The following is a 15,140-nucleotide window of genomic DNA, read 5'->3' on the forward strand; positions in this document are numbered from 1 at the left end:
GGAGGGGGTCTCATGGGGCAGAGCCCCCAAAAACAAATTCTGAATGGACACCTCCAGATGATCATACTGCACTTGATTTTTATATAGAATTCTTTTGACACCATACCCAATCTGAGATAATTAACAAACAGCATCATTTGCCTCAGTTGCATAGACAGGAAGCCATCCACAGCCTTAGAAAAAATCTTTATGATATTTTCAGAGAAGCTAATAAAAGAGGAGCCATGGTCAATTTATTTATTTATTTAAAACCTTTTATTTTGTGCAATCCAAAGTTCTTGGCGGATCACAAATCATACGTGTATAAATAACTCTTAGCAAGATGAAAAACCATTCTTACAAAATGTACGTCATATAATACTGATAAACCCAAAAAAGGAGAAAATTATCAACCATCTACCCCCCCTCCAAAATGCTTGCAGAAAAAGAAGAGTTTTCAGTTCTTTTCTAAACTCTTTCTCATCTTGAAGGCAATTTATTCCAATAAGAGGGACCTGCAGTATAAAAGATTGAGTTCCTAAACTCATTGATTTTACAACATGATAGGATGGAACATCCAACATTAGTTGACTAGATTGAACTACACATGAGAAGCAAAGAAACAACTCAACACATTTTACAAGTTCCTACCTTCAGACCCCAGGATGATGAACTCAAGACATCAAGAACATCATCCCAGATGCTGCTACAACTGACCTGGCCATGATATTCCATCACATTGTTCTCACACACAACTCTATCAGATTTGAAGAGGACTTGTACCTGTAAATCAATGGCACTACCATGGATACCTTCATGGCTCCACAGTATGTCATAATTTTCATGGCTGACCTAGAACAACACTTTCTCAACTCCTACACCCAGAAGCCTCTACTTTGCCTACAAAACATCAATGACATCATCTAGACCCATAGACTTGTAACCCTTAAATTCCATCCGGAATTTAACAGATTCCACCTCATCATCCCATCAGTCTGAACCTAGAACAGTTCACACAGCAGGTTCATTTTCTGGATACCACTGCACAAGCCAAGAAAGATGCAGTACAGATCCGCAGATGGAGTAACCCAAAAAACAGAATGGATTGCAGATGAAGATCAAATAACAATACTTTCTTAAAGAATGATCTGACATGGCCACATTTCGCCCAAAGGCTGCATCAGGGGCAACACTACAAGACATATAAATTCCACAATAAATTAAAATTTATATATAAAACCAAATATAATTTTTAATTGTTATATTTTATATATAAATTAAGATTACTTGTCTTATGTAAAAAAAAAAAATAGTACATGTATACAAACATGACATCAAGAACAGAAATTATTTTAAAATAGGTCATCCTGGGTTTGCTCTTTCTTATCCACCACAACTGTCAGTTAATTGAATTATTCAGGCCTTCTCTCCCTTTCCACTGCCTTTCCCTTTATTTTCCACTATTTTATATCCCTCTCCTTCCCCCACAGATCTTTTTTATTCATACCCCATGTCCAGAACTTCACTTCACGTGTCTGATGAAGTGGATTCTGGTTCTCCAAATATCAGGCCTCAATAAACTAGTTAATCCATGAGGTAATCCAATACTGTTGAGAAGTGGAGCTTATTAAAACAATAACCAAAAAGCAAAGCTCCAGTACATAAAATTCTTTAGAAACCTATCTTAATGCATAGAACATCCGGAAGGCAAAGCTTCAGAATTAAATCTGGCACATCAGGGTGCTCACTTTAAAAGCTTCTGGACCCCAATATTAAGTGAGCACCTGATGTGTCAGATTTGATTCTGAGGCTTTTCATTCTGGCCATTCTGTGCATTCACTGAGTAAGATGGGTTTCTGAAGCATTTTATATAGTGGGGTTTTGCTTTTTAATCCATAAGGTGCCACCTCTGTCAATTTTGTTGCACCACACCTACACAGCTACCCCTTTAAAATCATAAATATAGTACACAAGATTCAATGTAAAATCTTACAAACAAGTCATCAGTGAAACAAGCACAAGCATCAACCTTGCAGCCATTAAGAGCAAATTTCAGAGCATTTTATGTGATGAAATTTAAACTAACCATCTGACAACTGTTCTTCCTTAATGTGGCTAAAAGCACACCTGTGCCGTTAGTGACATGTTGAGGAGCCATTGCTGGGGGTGTTTATGGTCAGAGAAGGGAAAGTCCATGAAAAGAATAAATGTTCAGTTCTGTCTGCATTATTTTCCAGGAAAATGTTATTGGGAACTTTGTACCAGCAGCATGTTTCATAGTGAAAGTATGTGTATAGTTTCTCCCCTTGAAAATAAACCAGCAAATTAGAGAAGAAGAAAGTGACACTTCAGTATTTATTTGGATTTAGCTCAAGATGGGTCATGTTCAGGTACATTTAATAATAATAAGGTCTTTCTATACCATCCCAACCATTAGCTGTAGATGGCTCACAGACAGAGTGTTTACCAACTCCATTGAATGTAATCACAAATTAAGTGATTAACACTCATGATCTACTTATGATACTTACTGAATAACCGTTCCGTAACCTTCAAAATGTCCTATAATCTTGCCACTGAACTAAAAGGTTCCTTTCAAGAGGAAACCAGATGAGCTACATTGAGATACAGGAGGTATTTTCCTGTCCCTGGAAGGCTTACAATCTAGATCTGCAGTGACACTTTCTATAGGAGTAAATGGGCAAAGAGGTTCTTATCTGCTAAGAATTGCTATATTGTGAAATTTCAAAATGATTCCAGTATTGAAAGATCAAGAAACTACCAAAGTTCATAGAAAGTTCATCACTGACAACTCATCTGATAATTCATCTCTTTCAGATCCCATTGGCTTGGTTCGTGGCAAAATTTTTAAGAGGAAATTATGGGAATGCTGCAGTGTGGATATCGCTGATTATTGGGCAGCCCATTGCAGTCCTGATGTATGTGCATGACTATTATGTCCTTAATTATGAGAAGTTACAGTAACCTGTAATGATGGAGAGATGGACATCTCCTAAGATCAGCATACGACAAAGAGAGAGCTGATGTGTGATTGTGTACCCTGTTCTTTCTATCTCTGTATATAGCCAGATGGAATGAATATTTTTCTGACTTGAATGTTGAATCAGTGCAAATGGCCTTGTATATGAAGTACATGTGGGAAACTCAGGGAGCAAAGGGAAGACAGTATGGAGCTTCATTGCACTTAGGTGGTCTAATGTGGTGCTGTCAACTACAGTCTCAGCAGCCAAAAACTATTGAGTACTGCATTAGTCCTATGAGTCACCTCAGAAGAGCTTTAGATTGTATGCTGCAGCTTACCTCTGCAGGCTTCTTGGCACCTGTTGAGAGCCTGCCTCTTTATAGACCTGTTATGTTCAGCACAGCAGTGAGCAGAAAATGAGTTGGATACAGTTACTGGGATATCAGAATCATTTTACTCTGTGTTGATCAGTTTGTTGCTCTCACAGTGTCTCCAGCCCCACTCCTTTCTTGTCCTGGTAATTTTAGCTGCACTAAAAGTGTGTGTTACCCAGACAAGGGGGTAAATATTTAAGGGCAAGCTTTGTGTTTGTAAAAGGTAACTTTTCATGCGTAAATCTTTTAAATACGGACCTCGATTTATGCTAGCCTAGACAAATGAAAGAGTCGCCTAAGCTAAAGCCAAGTGACTGAGATAAGTCAGTATGATATTGACATATCCCAGAGCCTTGAAACATTGTTCATATTATCTAGTGCAGTGCCTACTCTTCAAGTGCCAAAAGACTTAGTTTGGTGTGTTGTGCTGACCTGTTCCACCACCAGATTGATTTGAAGAGCTGTGGTCTGCAGCTCTGTTTCCTCCCCTGTGGTAGAGCTATGGGGAGGGAATCTGTACCTTACAGAAAATGCATTCATCACTAGCTGTGCCAAAAAAGATCACTAACTGTATTGTGTCTAATCAATCATTGTGTCCTGCGATGGGCGTTTTCATTTTGTACTGTATGAGGTGAGGGGGTTTGTGATTCTTGTACATGTTAGCAAGACATTCTCTCTCCATCCATCCAGCTGACACAGCCACATTTTAAACTTTCCTGACTCTGTTTTCAGCAAAATGCTGTGTGTGATTAAAGACATTTTCCTACACATTTGCTTATGTGTCTGATTTCTATGTTCTAGAGAGGATGTTTGTTTGTTTATTAAAAATTATAGCCTGCTCTATCCAACAATCATAACACAAACATAACAAAAGTGATCACAATGGGGGATGGCTGAGCAGTTCAAACCATGCTACCTTTAAGGATATACTTCATCTGCAAACACTGAAGATGTATAAATGGATACCAAGAAAATCTAGGGAGCAGCACACATGCATCCAAGTTCCTGCTTGAAATATTACTGCCATAAGAGGAGTTCAAGACCAGTTTATGAATTTTGGGGTTTTAGCCATGAATTATGCAAAGGAGGTCTAATGTAGAGCCTAAACTCTCTGATGGATTCTCACAGAGGAATCACTAGGGTCTAAACAAAGGACTAGATGGAAGCAAGTGCTACCACTTGTGCAAGGTAGTTTACTTGTCATCTATGTAAGTACAATTACTAATGTAAAGTGTCAAATGCATCAGACCTTCAATGTGAAAGTGGACATCACAAACGCACCTATGTGCACATGTGGTGTCCAGTTTACAAATAAAATATATGCCTAGGTTTTGGTTTATTTGTATTTCAGGAGCTGGTCCAGGTGAGGTTATCAACACAATTTGAACACTGAGCATCATGAAAGAGGGGCAGCTATAAATGTGAAAGAGGAAATATATTAAATATGGAAATATCTTGCATTGGAAGCATCCAGCACATACACAGGAAAATGAGAAAATCCACTTCCATATCATCATGCTGATCAATCCATAGACTGGTGGGTTGTGTCCATCTACCAGCAGGTGGAGATAGAGAGCAATCCTTTTGCCTCCCTATATGTGGTCATGTGCTGCCAGAAACTCCTCAGTATGTTCTCTATCTCAGCAGGTGGTGGTCACACACAGCAGCAGCTCTGGCTAGGTCTCCAAGCCTAATTTTTAGGTTTTGTTGAGTACCTGGGGTTGAGGGCTCTTCTTGAGCAACTGCAAACCTGGTGGTGCCAGGTCTCTCCTTTTCTCCCCCCTCCCGCTGGGTCCGTTTAAAAAAAAAAAAATTTGGACGTCCTTAAGGGCGTTTATTTCAACGTTTATTGCAGCTACTCACTGGGACACCAGTTCGTTACAACTCGGAGCGAGAAGCAGGTAATTTTACCTTTTTATAGCTGGCAGGGGGTTCCCCGTTCGGTCTCCACGTGGCTTATGGCATCGGAGGGCGAGGGCGCGAGGATTTGCTCACCGGACCGCGTGGGTGCGTCTAGCGGGTATTTCAAAACCTGAATCGCCTTTGTTAAACATCAGTTTGGAGTCCGGTCAGTGTCCCGGTTCTTCCTCCGGTGCGGCGGTTTTTCCCGCCATAAGCGCCCATCCCCCGCTGCTCGCCCACTCCAGGTTGGCCGGCCACTCTGCTCGGACGGCTTCTTGGGCCGCCCTCGAGCTGGGAGACGTTAATACTATGGTCGCCCTTGATTCGGGCGACGGTAAGAAAGCGGCCAAAGTTAAGCGCCGTTCTTCCCGCGTGGCTCCTCGGAGCTTCGCGCCGGACGCCATTTTGGATGCGCAGCACGTTTCTCCCCTGCTCCTGCGAGCGCCGGTTGAGGGTGCGGCTAGGGCCGTGGCCCAAGCTGCAGAAGTGCACAGTTCGGGGGGATTCTCCCCTGAGTTCATTTTGCTGCTACATCAGGCTTTTCTTATGCAAAATGCTGCCCCTGCCCCCCTGTCTGATAAAGGGGTTGAGGCCTCCGGAAGCAAACGCCCTCGGGTGGATTCCCAGGCCCTAGAGGACTCTGTCTCCTCTGATGTAGATGAGGGCAGCGTATCTGAGTTCTCCCAACGGTCCTTTGGGGATTCCTTTGAAGAGATGGATTCCCGCTCGGATGGAGCGGATGACCCCTCTGCAGCGCGGATCTTTCGCTCAGAGGATTTGCCCAACCTGGTAGTGCAGGCCATGAGCATTTTGAAGATTTCCTCTCCGGAGGACATCTCTCCCTCAGCCTCTGTTGGCTCCGCCATTATGCTGGGGACGAAGCGCCCGCCTAGAACCTTCCACGTGCATGAGGCCATGCACACCTTGATTTCGGCTCAATGGGATGTCCCAGAAGCGAGCCTCAAAGTGGCTAGGGCTATGTCCCGCCTCTATCCTCTGCCTGAAGGTGAACGGGAGGCCTATCTTTGGCCTACCATGGATTCTTTAATCACTGCGGTGACTAAGAAAACGGCGTTGCCGGTGGAAGGTGGCATGGCCCTAAAGGACGCCCAAGACAGAAGATTGGAGGCGGCCTTAAGGTCGTCCTTCGAGGCAGCTGCTTTAAGTTTGCAGGCCTCAGTTTGCAGCTCCTATGTGGCCAGGGCGTGCCTGACGATTGTGCATCGGGCTTCCCCCTCGGATCCTTCCTTGAGGGCTGATTGGCCAGCCCTGGAATCGGGCTTGGCTTATTTGGCAGACTTGCTGTATGATGTCTTGAGAGCCTCAGCTAAAGGTATGGCTCAGACAGTCTCTGCGCGGCGGTGGCTTTGGCTGAAGCATTGGTCTGCTGACCATGCCTCTAAGTCTCGCTTGGCTAAGTTGCCTTTTAAAGGCAAGCTGCTTTTTGGGGTCGAGCTAGACAAAATTGTGACCGATCTCGGCACGTCTAAGGGCAAGAGGTTACCAGAGGTCAGGGCTCGGGCCAGTGGTGCTCGCCCTGGTTCCTCCAAAGGACGGTTTCAGGAAGCCCATCGGTATCGCCCAGGCAAGTCGGGCTCCTCTGCCCCCTCTTCCTTCAAGAGGAACTGCTCCCCCAAGCAGCATTCCTTTCGCAGAGACCGCCGTCCCGGAGGTGCTTCCTCCGGTCCTCCCCCAGGGTCTCGTACCCAATGACGGGGCCCTGGTCCATGGCCTAGTGCAGATTGGAGGACGCCTGTCCTCGTTTCTGGGCGAGTGGACCAGGGTAACGTCAGACGCTTGGGTGCTGGAAGTCATCAGAGACGGCTACAAGCTAGAGTTCTACCAACCCTTAAGAGACGGGTTTGTGCACTCTCCCTGCAAGTCTCCAGTCAAAGCTGTGGCAGTGCAGCAGACTTTGCACAATCTGATCCGCCTGGGTGCGGTCGTTCCGGTGCCAGAAGATCAGTTTGGCAAGGGACGTTACTCCATTTACTTTGTGGTACCAAAGAAAGGAGGTTCTGTACAGCCTATCCTCAACCTCAAAGGGGTCAATCGGGCCTTGAAAGTTCGACACTTCCGAATGGAGACTCTCCGCTCTGTTATAGCGGCAGTGAAGGCAGGGGAGTTCCTGGCATCCTTGGACATCAAGGAAGCTTACCTGCATATTCCCATCTGGCCTCCTCATCAACGCTTTCTGCGTTTTGCAGTCCTGGGCCGACACTTCCAGTTCAGAGCCCTCCCGTTCGGGTTGGCTACTGCTCCGCGGACCTCCTCCAAAGTAATGGTGGTCATCGCGGCCTTCCTACGAAAGGAAGGAGTACAAGTCCATCCTTATCTGGATGACTGGTTGATCCGAGCCCCTTCTTATGCAGAGTGCGGCAGAGCTGTAGACCGGGTGATTGCTCTTCTGAGCTCCCTGGGGTGGATCATCAACTGGGAGAAAAGCCAGCTGCGCCCGACTCAGTCCCTGGAATATCTGGGAGTTCGTTTCGACACCCAAGTGGGCAGAGTGTTCCTGCCGGACAATCGAATTGTCAAGCTTCAGGCTCAGGTGGACCAGTTCCTAGTAGCCTCTCCTCTTCGGGCTTGGGACTATGTGCAGCTGTTGGGATCTATGACGGCCACGATGGAAGTAGTGCCCTGGGCCAGGGCTCATATGAGACCACTACAACTCTCTCTGCTGCAGCGCTGGACTCCAGTGTTGGAGGATTACGCTGTGCGCCTTCCCTTGGACCTAGCGGTGCGCAAGGTGCTGAGCTGGAGGCTGAGGACAGACAAGTTGTCCGCAGGGATGCCTCTTTTGACCCCGGAGTGGGTTGTCGTCACGACGGACGCCTCTTTGTCGGGCTGGGGAGCCCATTGCATGGGAAGGACAGCGCAGGGGCTCTGGTCTCCTGCAGAGGCAAAGTGGTCTATCACCCTCCTGGAACTCAGAGCCATTCAGTTGGCGCTTTTGGAGTTTCTCCCGGTCCTGGCGTTGAAGCCAGTACGGGTCCTGTCGGATAATGCCACAGCTGTGGCCTATGTCAATCGTCAGGGAGGTACCAAGAGCGCCCCTCTAGCCAAGGAGGTCATGAATCTATGCCAGTGGGCGGAAGCGAACCTGGAACAGCTGTCGGCGGCCCACATTGCTGGAGTCATGAATGTCAAGGCGGACTTTCTCAGTCACCATACCTTGGATCCCGGAGAGTGGCAGCTATCGGCTCAGGCGTTCTTGGACATCACGAAGCGCTGGGGCCAGCCGAGCCTAGATCTGATGGCGTCATCGGCCAATTGCCAAGTGCCGCGCTTTTTCAGCAGAGGACGGGACCCTCGATCTCTGGGAGTAGATGCTCTTCTCCAACAGTGGCCGACACAGGAGCTTCTCTATGTGTTCCCGCCGGGTGCTAGACCGGGTGACAAAGCATCCGGGCCGGGTAATCCTGGTGGGTCCGGACTGGCCCAGACGTCCCTGGTATGCGGACTTGATCAGGCTGTCAGTGGACGGACCTCTGCGACTGCCAGCGGAGCAGGGCCTGTTGCATCAGGGTCCCGTGGTGATGGAGGATCCCTCCCCCTTTGGTCTTACGGCCTGGCTATTGAGCGGCAGCGTCTGAGGAAGAAAGGCTTCTCAGACAAGGTCATCGCCACTATGCTGAGAGCGAGGAAGCGCTCTACTTCTACTGCTTACGCCAGGGTTTGGCGTACCTTTGCATCGTGTTGTGAGGCAGGCTCCCTTTCTCCCTTCACTGCTCCAATTTCTTCAGTGTTGGCGTTCCTGCAAGAAGGTCTGGAGAAAGGCCTGTCGCTCAGTTCCCTTAAAGTCCAGGTAGCGGCTCTGGCTTGCTTCAGGGGCCGCCTGAAGGGTGCTTCCCTGGCTTCCCAGCCAGATGTGGTGCGCTTTCTCAAGGGAGTTAATCACCTGCGCCCTCCTCTGCACTCAGTGGTACCTGCGTGGAATCTCAATCTAGTGCTAAGAGCCTTGCAGAAGCCGCCTTTTGAACCCTTGTCGAGGGCATCTCTGAAAGACCTGACGTTGAAAGCAGTCTTTTTGGTGGCTATCACTTCAGCCAGAAGAGTTTCCGAGCTCCAGGCGCTATCATGTTGAGAGCCCTTTCTGCAGTTCAGTGAGGCAGGAGTGTCTATTCGCACAGTGCCTTCCTTCCTGCCCAAGATTGTTTCTCGCTTCCATGTGAATCAGCAGCTCTGTCTCCCATCCTTTCGTAGGGAGGACTACCCAGAGGAGTACTCTGCTCTCAAATATCTAGATGCGAGACGAGTCATCATCAGATACTTGGAAGTGACCAATGATTTCTGGAAGTCGGATCATCTGTTTGTCCTGTTTGCAGGTCCTCATAAGGGTCTGCAGGCTGCTAAGCCTACAGTGGCAAGATGGGTCAAGGAAGCCATTGCAGCGGCTTATGTGGCCGCGGCGAAGGTGCCGCCTATCCGGCTGAAGGCTCACTCCACTAGAGCTCAGGCGGCCTCGATGGCAGAGGCCGGGTCCGTCTCCTTGGAAGAGATTTGCAAGGCGGCAACTTGGGCATCGGCTCATACCTTCTCCAGGCATTACCGCTTGACTGTGGCTGCTCGGGCGGAGGCCCGGTTTGGAGCTTCAGTGTTGTGGTCAGGGATTTCTATGTCCCGCCCTGGGTGAGTACTGCTTCGGTACATCCCACCAGTCTATCAGGTAAAATTATGTATCATACCTGATAATTTTCTTTCCATTAATCATAGCTGATCAATCCATAGCCCCTCCCAGATCTCTGTACTGTTTTTATTCTGGTTGCATTTCAGGTTCAAGTTTAGTCTTCAGTTCCTGTTCAGGAGGACTTCGTGTTCAAGTTTTTTCAATTGGATTCTTCAAGAGTTGAGACGATTTTGTGTTACAGTGAGCTGCTGCATTCCTCTCCCCTCCGTTTTACAGGGCTGGATTGAGACCTAAATTCTGCCGGCACTCCCTCCCGCCTCGTGTGGCTATAGGGCAGCTTTGTACCCCTCCCGCTTCGGCGGTGTTAGGGTCAGTCAGCTCCGGTTGCGGTTGCAGGATAAGCTAGATCCCCCCCGCATCGGCAGGTGTGGTGTCCCTCCCCCGCTCCGCGGGGATGAGCTGGACGGATTCCCCTCCCCCACTTGTGTGGGGATGAGCTGGGTTAATTCTCCTCCCCCATTTTGGCGGTGGTTAGCTTGGCAGAGTGTCCCTTTGTGGGTGTAATTCGCTAAGTGCTGAGTCCTGCGGATGGAGCTTTGATGTCGACATACTGAGGAGTTTCCGGCAGCACATGACCACATATAGGGAGGCAAAAGGATTGCTCTCTATCTCCACCTGCTGGTAGATGGACACAACCCACCAGTCTATGGATTGATCAGCTATGATTAAGGGAAAGAAAATTATCAGGTATGATACATAATTTTACCTTTCAAAATGTAGGAACCTCAAAATGGCAATAAGCACACCCAAAACTATGCATATGTGAAGACTGGAGAGTGAGTGTGCAGGAAGCCAACTCCTTGTCCTTTGTTACAGTTCTGCCTTTTGGTTAAGCACCATCAGTTGCAGATAGGGTAACCTGCCTCTTTCAAGCTCTATCTTACTGCTTCTGTGAATGAAAAAGTCCTGGACTTTCAGCTTAAAACACAGATTGTCCTGGTACCAGAATTCCTGTCTCAGCAGGCTGTCATGGCAACTGTAACCAGGAAAAGCAACTCTTACTGAGGCATTATCTGCTTTCAAAATGTAGGTACAATTCAGGTACAATAAGCATTTCCCTCACCCTGCAGAGCTTACATCTGAAGATTTTATCTGAGGCAGTGGAAAGTGATTTTCCTCAGCTAATGACAAGTGATGCTGAGATTTGAACACTGGCTTTCTTGGTTCTCAGCCTGCTGCTCTAACTACTAGGATGTTCTACTCCATAGACACCTTTGTGCCAGAGCTTCCAGGAAGGCTGTTTAATATGAGATACCCCTGCTTGGAGGCAAGAATAACAGATGTACCTATTTTAAAATATATGTGCATATCTGCATCTCTGCCCAGTATCCATCCCCCAAGAATGCCTATGCATGTGTTCTGCTCAAACCAATCAACTGGGCATCAGTAGTGTGTTCCCTGGGCAGTTAAGTGCTTAGTTCTATGTATAAAACTTTGAAAATATGCCCTGCATGAGCCTGATAACTAAAGACTGTAGATAAGTTGTGCTTCTGCATTCTGTTGAAAAGCTCCAGGTGAGTAGCAAAATGGTTGAGGCTACTGTATATTAAAAATCAGAATTATTGACTACATAGGCAGTTTAATGGGAACAAATCAGCCTGGATTCAGTAAAGGCAAGTCTTGCATTAGAATTTATTAGGTTGCTTTGAAGGTATAAACAAGTGGATGGAGGTGAACCAGCTGATATAGTGAAAGAAAGTATGCAATGTTTTTGCAGGAATTGATGTTGAGGATGTGACTTTTAATCATTTAAAAATCTTCCTTTGTTTTATATTGACTTGCAAGCATCAGAAAATATAATGTGCGATCTCTACAGTGATAATGCTTACAGCAAGAGACCAGTGCTGCATGCACTGATGCTCTTCTCCTGATGCCTGGCCATGTTCATATGTTCAATATAAGATCCAAATCTTCAGCATCAGAGTATACGTATAACTGGGAAGTCCAGCACTTTGTCCCTTAAAAATGGCCAATGCCAGGCCCAAGTACTCATTGGCAGCACAGTAAAAGACTGCAGATAAACATCTGAACAGTCCATCCAGTCTGCCGCACAAGGAAACCAGAGCCACATCTGCCACTCGGTGCAGGTTATAGTTATTGTGTAAAACCACTAACCAAATATCAGGATGACTTACTACATTAAACTGCCCTTTCAAAAAAAATACTAACACTTACTAATAAAGGATATAAAGTATGTTCTTGTTACATAAGAACATAAGCGTTGCCATAGTGGGACAGACCGAAGGTCCATCAGCCCAGCATCCTGTTTCCAATAGTGGCCAATCCAGGTCACAAGTACCTGGCAAGATCTCAGAACAGTAAATCAGATTTTATGCTGCTTATTCTAGAATAAATCACTATTAAATATTCTACTACCTTAAACAAACAGCAGGGGCAATATAAAGCGTTCAAAACACAACCCTGTGAGCTTCAATTTTCCAATCACTTTTAAAACAGTGGGTAAATCCAATTATCTAGGAGCCTCAGCAGCAACTCATTTCACACAGGAAAAAAAATCCTGTGACTTGCCTTCATCGGCTTCCATTAAGAGACTTCTTAATCACTTTATATTTCAACAATACAAAAATTATTAAAAACTTTAAAACTTATCTTTTTGGTTTCAAAAAGTATAGTGACACCTGCGCCAACATGGACCATGTTTTGCCACACTTCGTCAGGGCAATAGGTCCTACAATGAAGATAAATTTATATTAATAACCCAAACTTGAAACTTTACAGTCCTAACATTAAAATTGCAGTACCCATATACCTATACTAAGGCATCATAGACTTTCAGGTGCCTCCTCCATTCCTCAGGATACACACAAGCAGCACCATAAATAATCACACAAGCTCAATCCACAGAACAGAAAATCCAACTCCGTAGCTATTACATCAAAGATGCACAATCAATTTCTAGATTTAAACCTTTAGGTGAAACTGACCCCAATGTAAAAATCCACTATTGTTCCCTATAGTTGGGGGGCAGGGAGGTCAATTAGGAAAGAGAGAGATCCAATGAGGTAGCTCAAGGGATGGGATGTGGAGAAAGAGGTAGTGGAGGGGGGGGGAGGAGGAGAGAATACCACAGAGGAAAATGAGTGAAATGTTGCACATATAGGGAAGGGAAGAGGGGAGACAGACTGAACATGAAGGGAAAATAAGATAGATTTGAGAAGGAGGCATAGAAATTAATGAAAGCTGAAGCCAAAGATCAGTGCCAAACAGACATAGGGCAGGAGATGAGAAAAGTAATTGCAAATGAAAAGGAGGCCCTGAAAACAGAGTTAAGAGCACAGACAGAGGAAAGCAGAACCAAAGATTGGGAACAAGATGATTGGAATAATAAAATCACCAGACCACAAAGGTAGGAAAAATTATTTTATTTTCAGTTTAGTGACTGAATTATGCCGGTGTTGAGAATTTACATCTGTTGGCTTTATTTTGCACTGTATAGGAGGACATGTATTTCTATTTTTTCTGGTGTTGTACAACATGCAGAGTCTGATATCTCTGTTTTCAGTTTTTGCATTTGTTTTTTTGTTTTGCGGTTCCCTATTTTGTATCAGGTGAGAGTCATGTTCTGCATCTGCAACTGAAGTGAAGGATTCTGCTGGCATGTGGTGTCTGTGTAGGACTCTGTAACAGTCCATCTTGCTCGAGTTTCCCAGTAGCAGGTATATTGGTGCTCTAATGTAGTTCAGTAGCATAATTAAATGACCGTATAAGTCTGCCCAGCACTATCCTCACCTCCCAACCACCAGCCCTGGCACAGACCGTACAAGTCTGTCCAGCACTATCCCCGCCTCCCAACCACCAGCCCCGCCTCCTGATCTTGACTAAGCTCCTGAGGATCCATTCCTTCGGCACAGGATTCCTTTATGCTTATCCCACGCATGTTTGAATTCCGTTACCGTTTTCATTTCCACCACCTCCCACGGGAGGTCATTACAGACTTTAGAGAGTGCTGTTTCTGTCGAGTAAAGAGGGCAAAAGCCGGATTGAAGTGGATCGAGGATGGCGTGAGAGGAGAGAAAATCAAGGCAGCGGCTGTGAACGGCACGCTCAAGTATTTTGGAGAGGAAGGGTAGGAGGGAGATGGGGCGGTAGTTGGAGGGACAGGTAGGGTCAAGTGATGGTTTTTTGAGGAGAGGTGTGACTACGGCGTGCTTGAAGGTGTCAGGGACAGTTGCAGTGGAGAGAGAGAGAGGTTGAGGATATGACAGATGGAGGGGGTGACAGTATGAGAGATGATGTTAAGTAAGTTGGTGGGGATGGGATCAGAAGAGCAGGTGGTGCATTTCGAGGAGGAAAGAAGGCGAGCGGTTTCCTCCTCGGTGATGACAGGGAAGGAGGAGAAAAAGGCCTGGGTTGGGTGGTTGAGGGACAGGGTTGAAGGGTGAAGAAGAGATGGCTTGGTAGTGAACTCAAGGTTGATCTTTTGCACCTTGTCACAGAAGTAATCAGCCAGTGATTGAGGAGAGAGCGAGGGGGGGTGGGAGCGGAGGGCACTTTGAGGAGGGAGTTAAGTTAATATGCAGATGAACAGTTTCTCATTCCTAGTATCAAGATCCAGGGGGTCTTTTACAAAGGCGCACTCACATTTTTAGTGTGCGCTAAAATTGGTTGTGCACTAAAGGTTTAGTGCATGCCCGATTTTAGCGCGCACTAAAAACGTGAGCATGCCTTAGTAATAGGGGGTCCCAGCAAGGCATATTTCTGTTTTGTCTGGCACTTAATCCACTGAGTATTCTTATTAATCTTTTTGGCTACGAGTTTAACCTTACTCCTAAAGATGCCAAAACTCCAGAGGTCTCTTATATATATGCTCTACTTCAATCTATTTCTTTTCACCAATAATAATTTATCTCTAGAGTCCCCTGAATCAGGAAGTCATAATATATTTTTTAGGATCAGTCAGATTAGCATACCCTCCCCTAATAAGGCTAAATGAGTCTAGCATATGTCAGTAAAGGGGTGTAACGCAATCCTCATCAATCCTTAAGAATACTTCCTTTAGCATTTTCCAATCTCTTTCTTTTTTTCAAATATATTTAAGCTTAATAGCTTTCCAAGTTATTGTACATAACAGTTTCTCACTATACTAGCCGTTAAGCCCGTTAAAACGGGCGAGTTTTTTTAATTTCACCTCCATGTGTAGCAAGTCGGCTCTGTCCCCTGTCCTCCCCCCATGTCCAGCAACCCTCCTCTG

At 46.0% G+C, this 15,140-nt stretch overlaps 1 protein-coding gene across 1 annotated transcript in view; it reads left to right on the forward strand.

The window, feature by feature from the left end:
* DGAT1 (diacylglycerol O-acyltransferase 1) overlaps positions 1-4,104 on the forward strand; it is a 365,492-nt gene extending 361,388 nt beyond the window's left edge. The window contains exon 17 of the mRNA XM_030220830.1: positions 2,818-4,104. Within this exon, the coding sequence (XP_030076690.1) occupies positions 2,818-2,964 (147 nt within the window). The 3' untranslated portion in view covers positions 2,965-4,104. The remainder of the gene's footprint in view (positions 1-2,817) is intronic.
* Positions 4,105-15,140: the final 11,036 nt, after the last annotated feature.

Source organism: Microcaecilia unicolor, chromosome 1 (genome assembly GCF_901765095.1).
Source record: "Microcaecilia unicolor chromosome 1, aMicUni1.1, whole genome shotgun sequence".
Taxonomy (NCBI): Eukaryota; Metazoa; Chordata; class Amphibia; order Gymnophiona; family Siphonopidae; genus Microcaecilia; species Microcaecilia unicolor.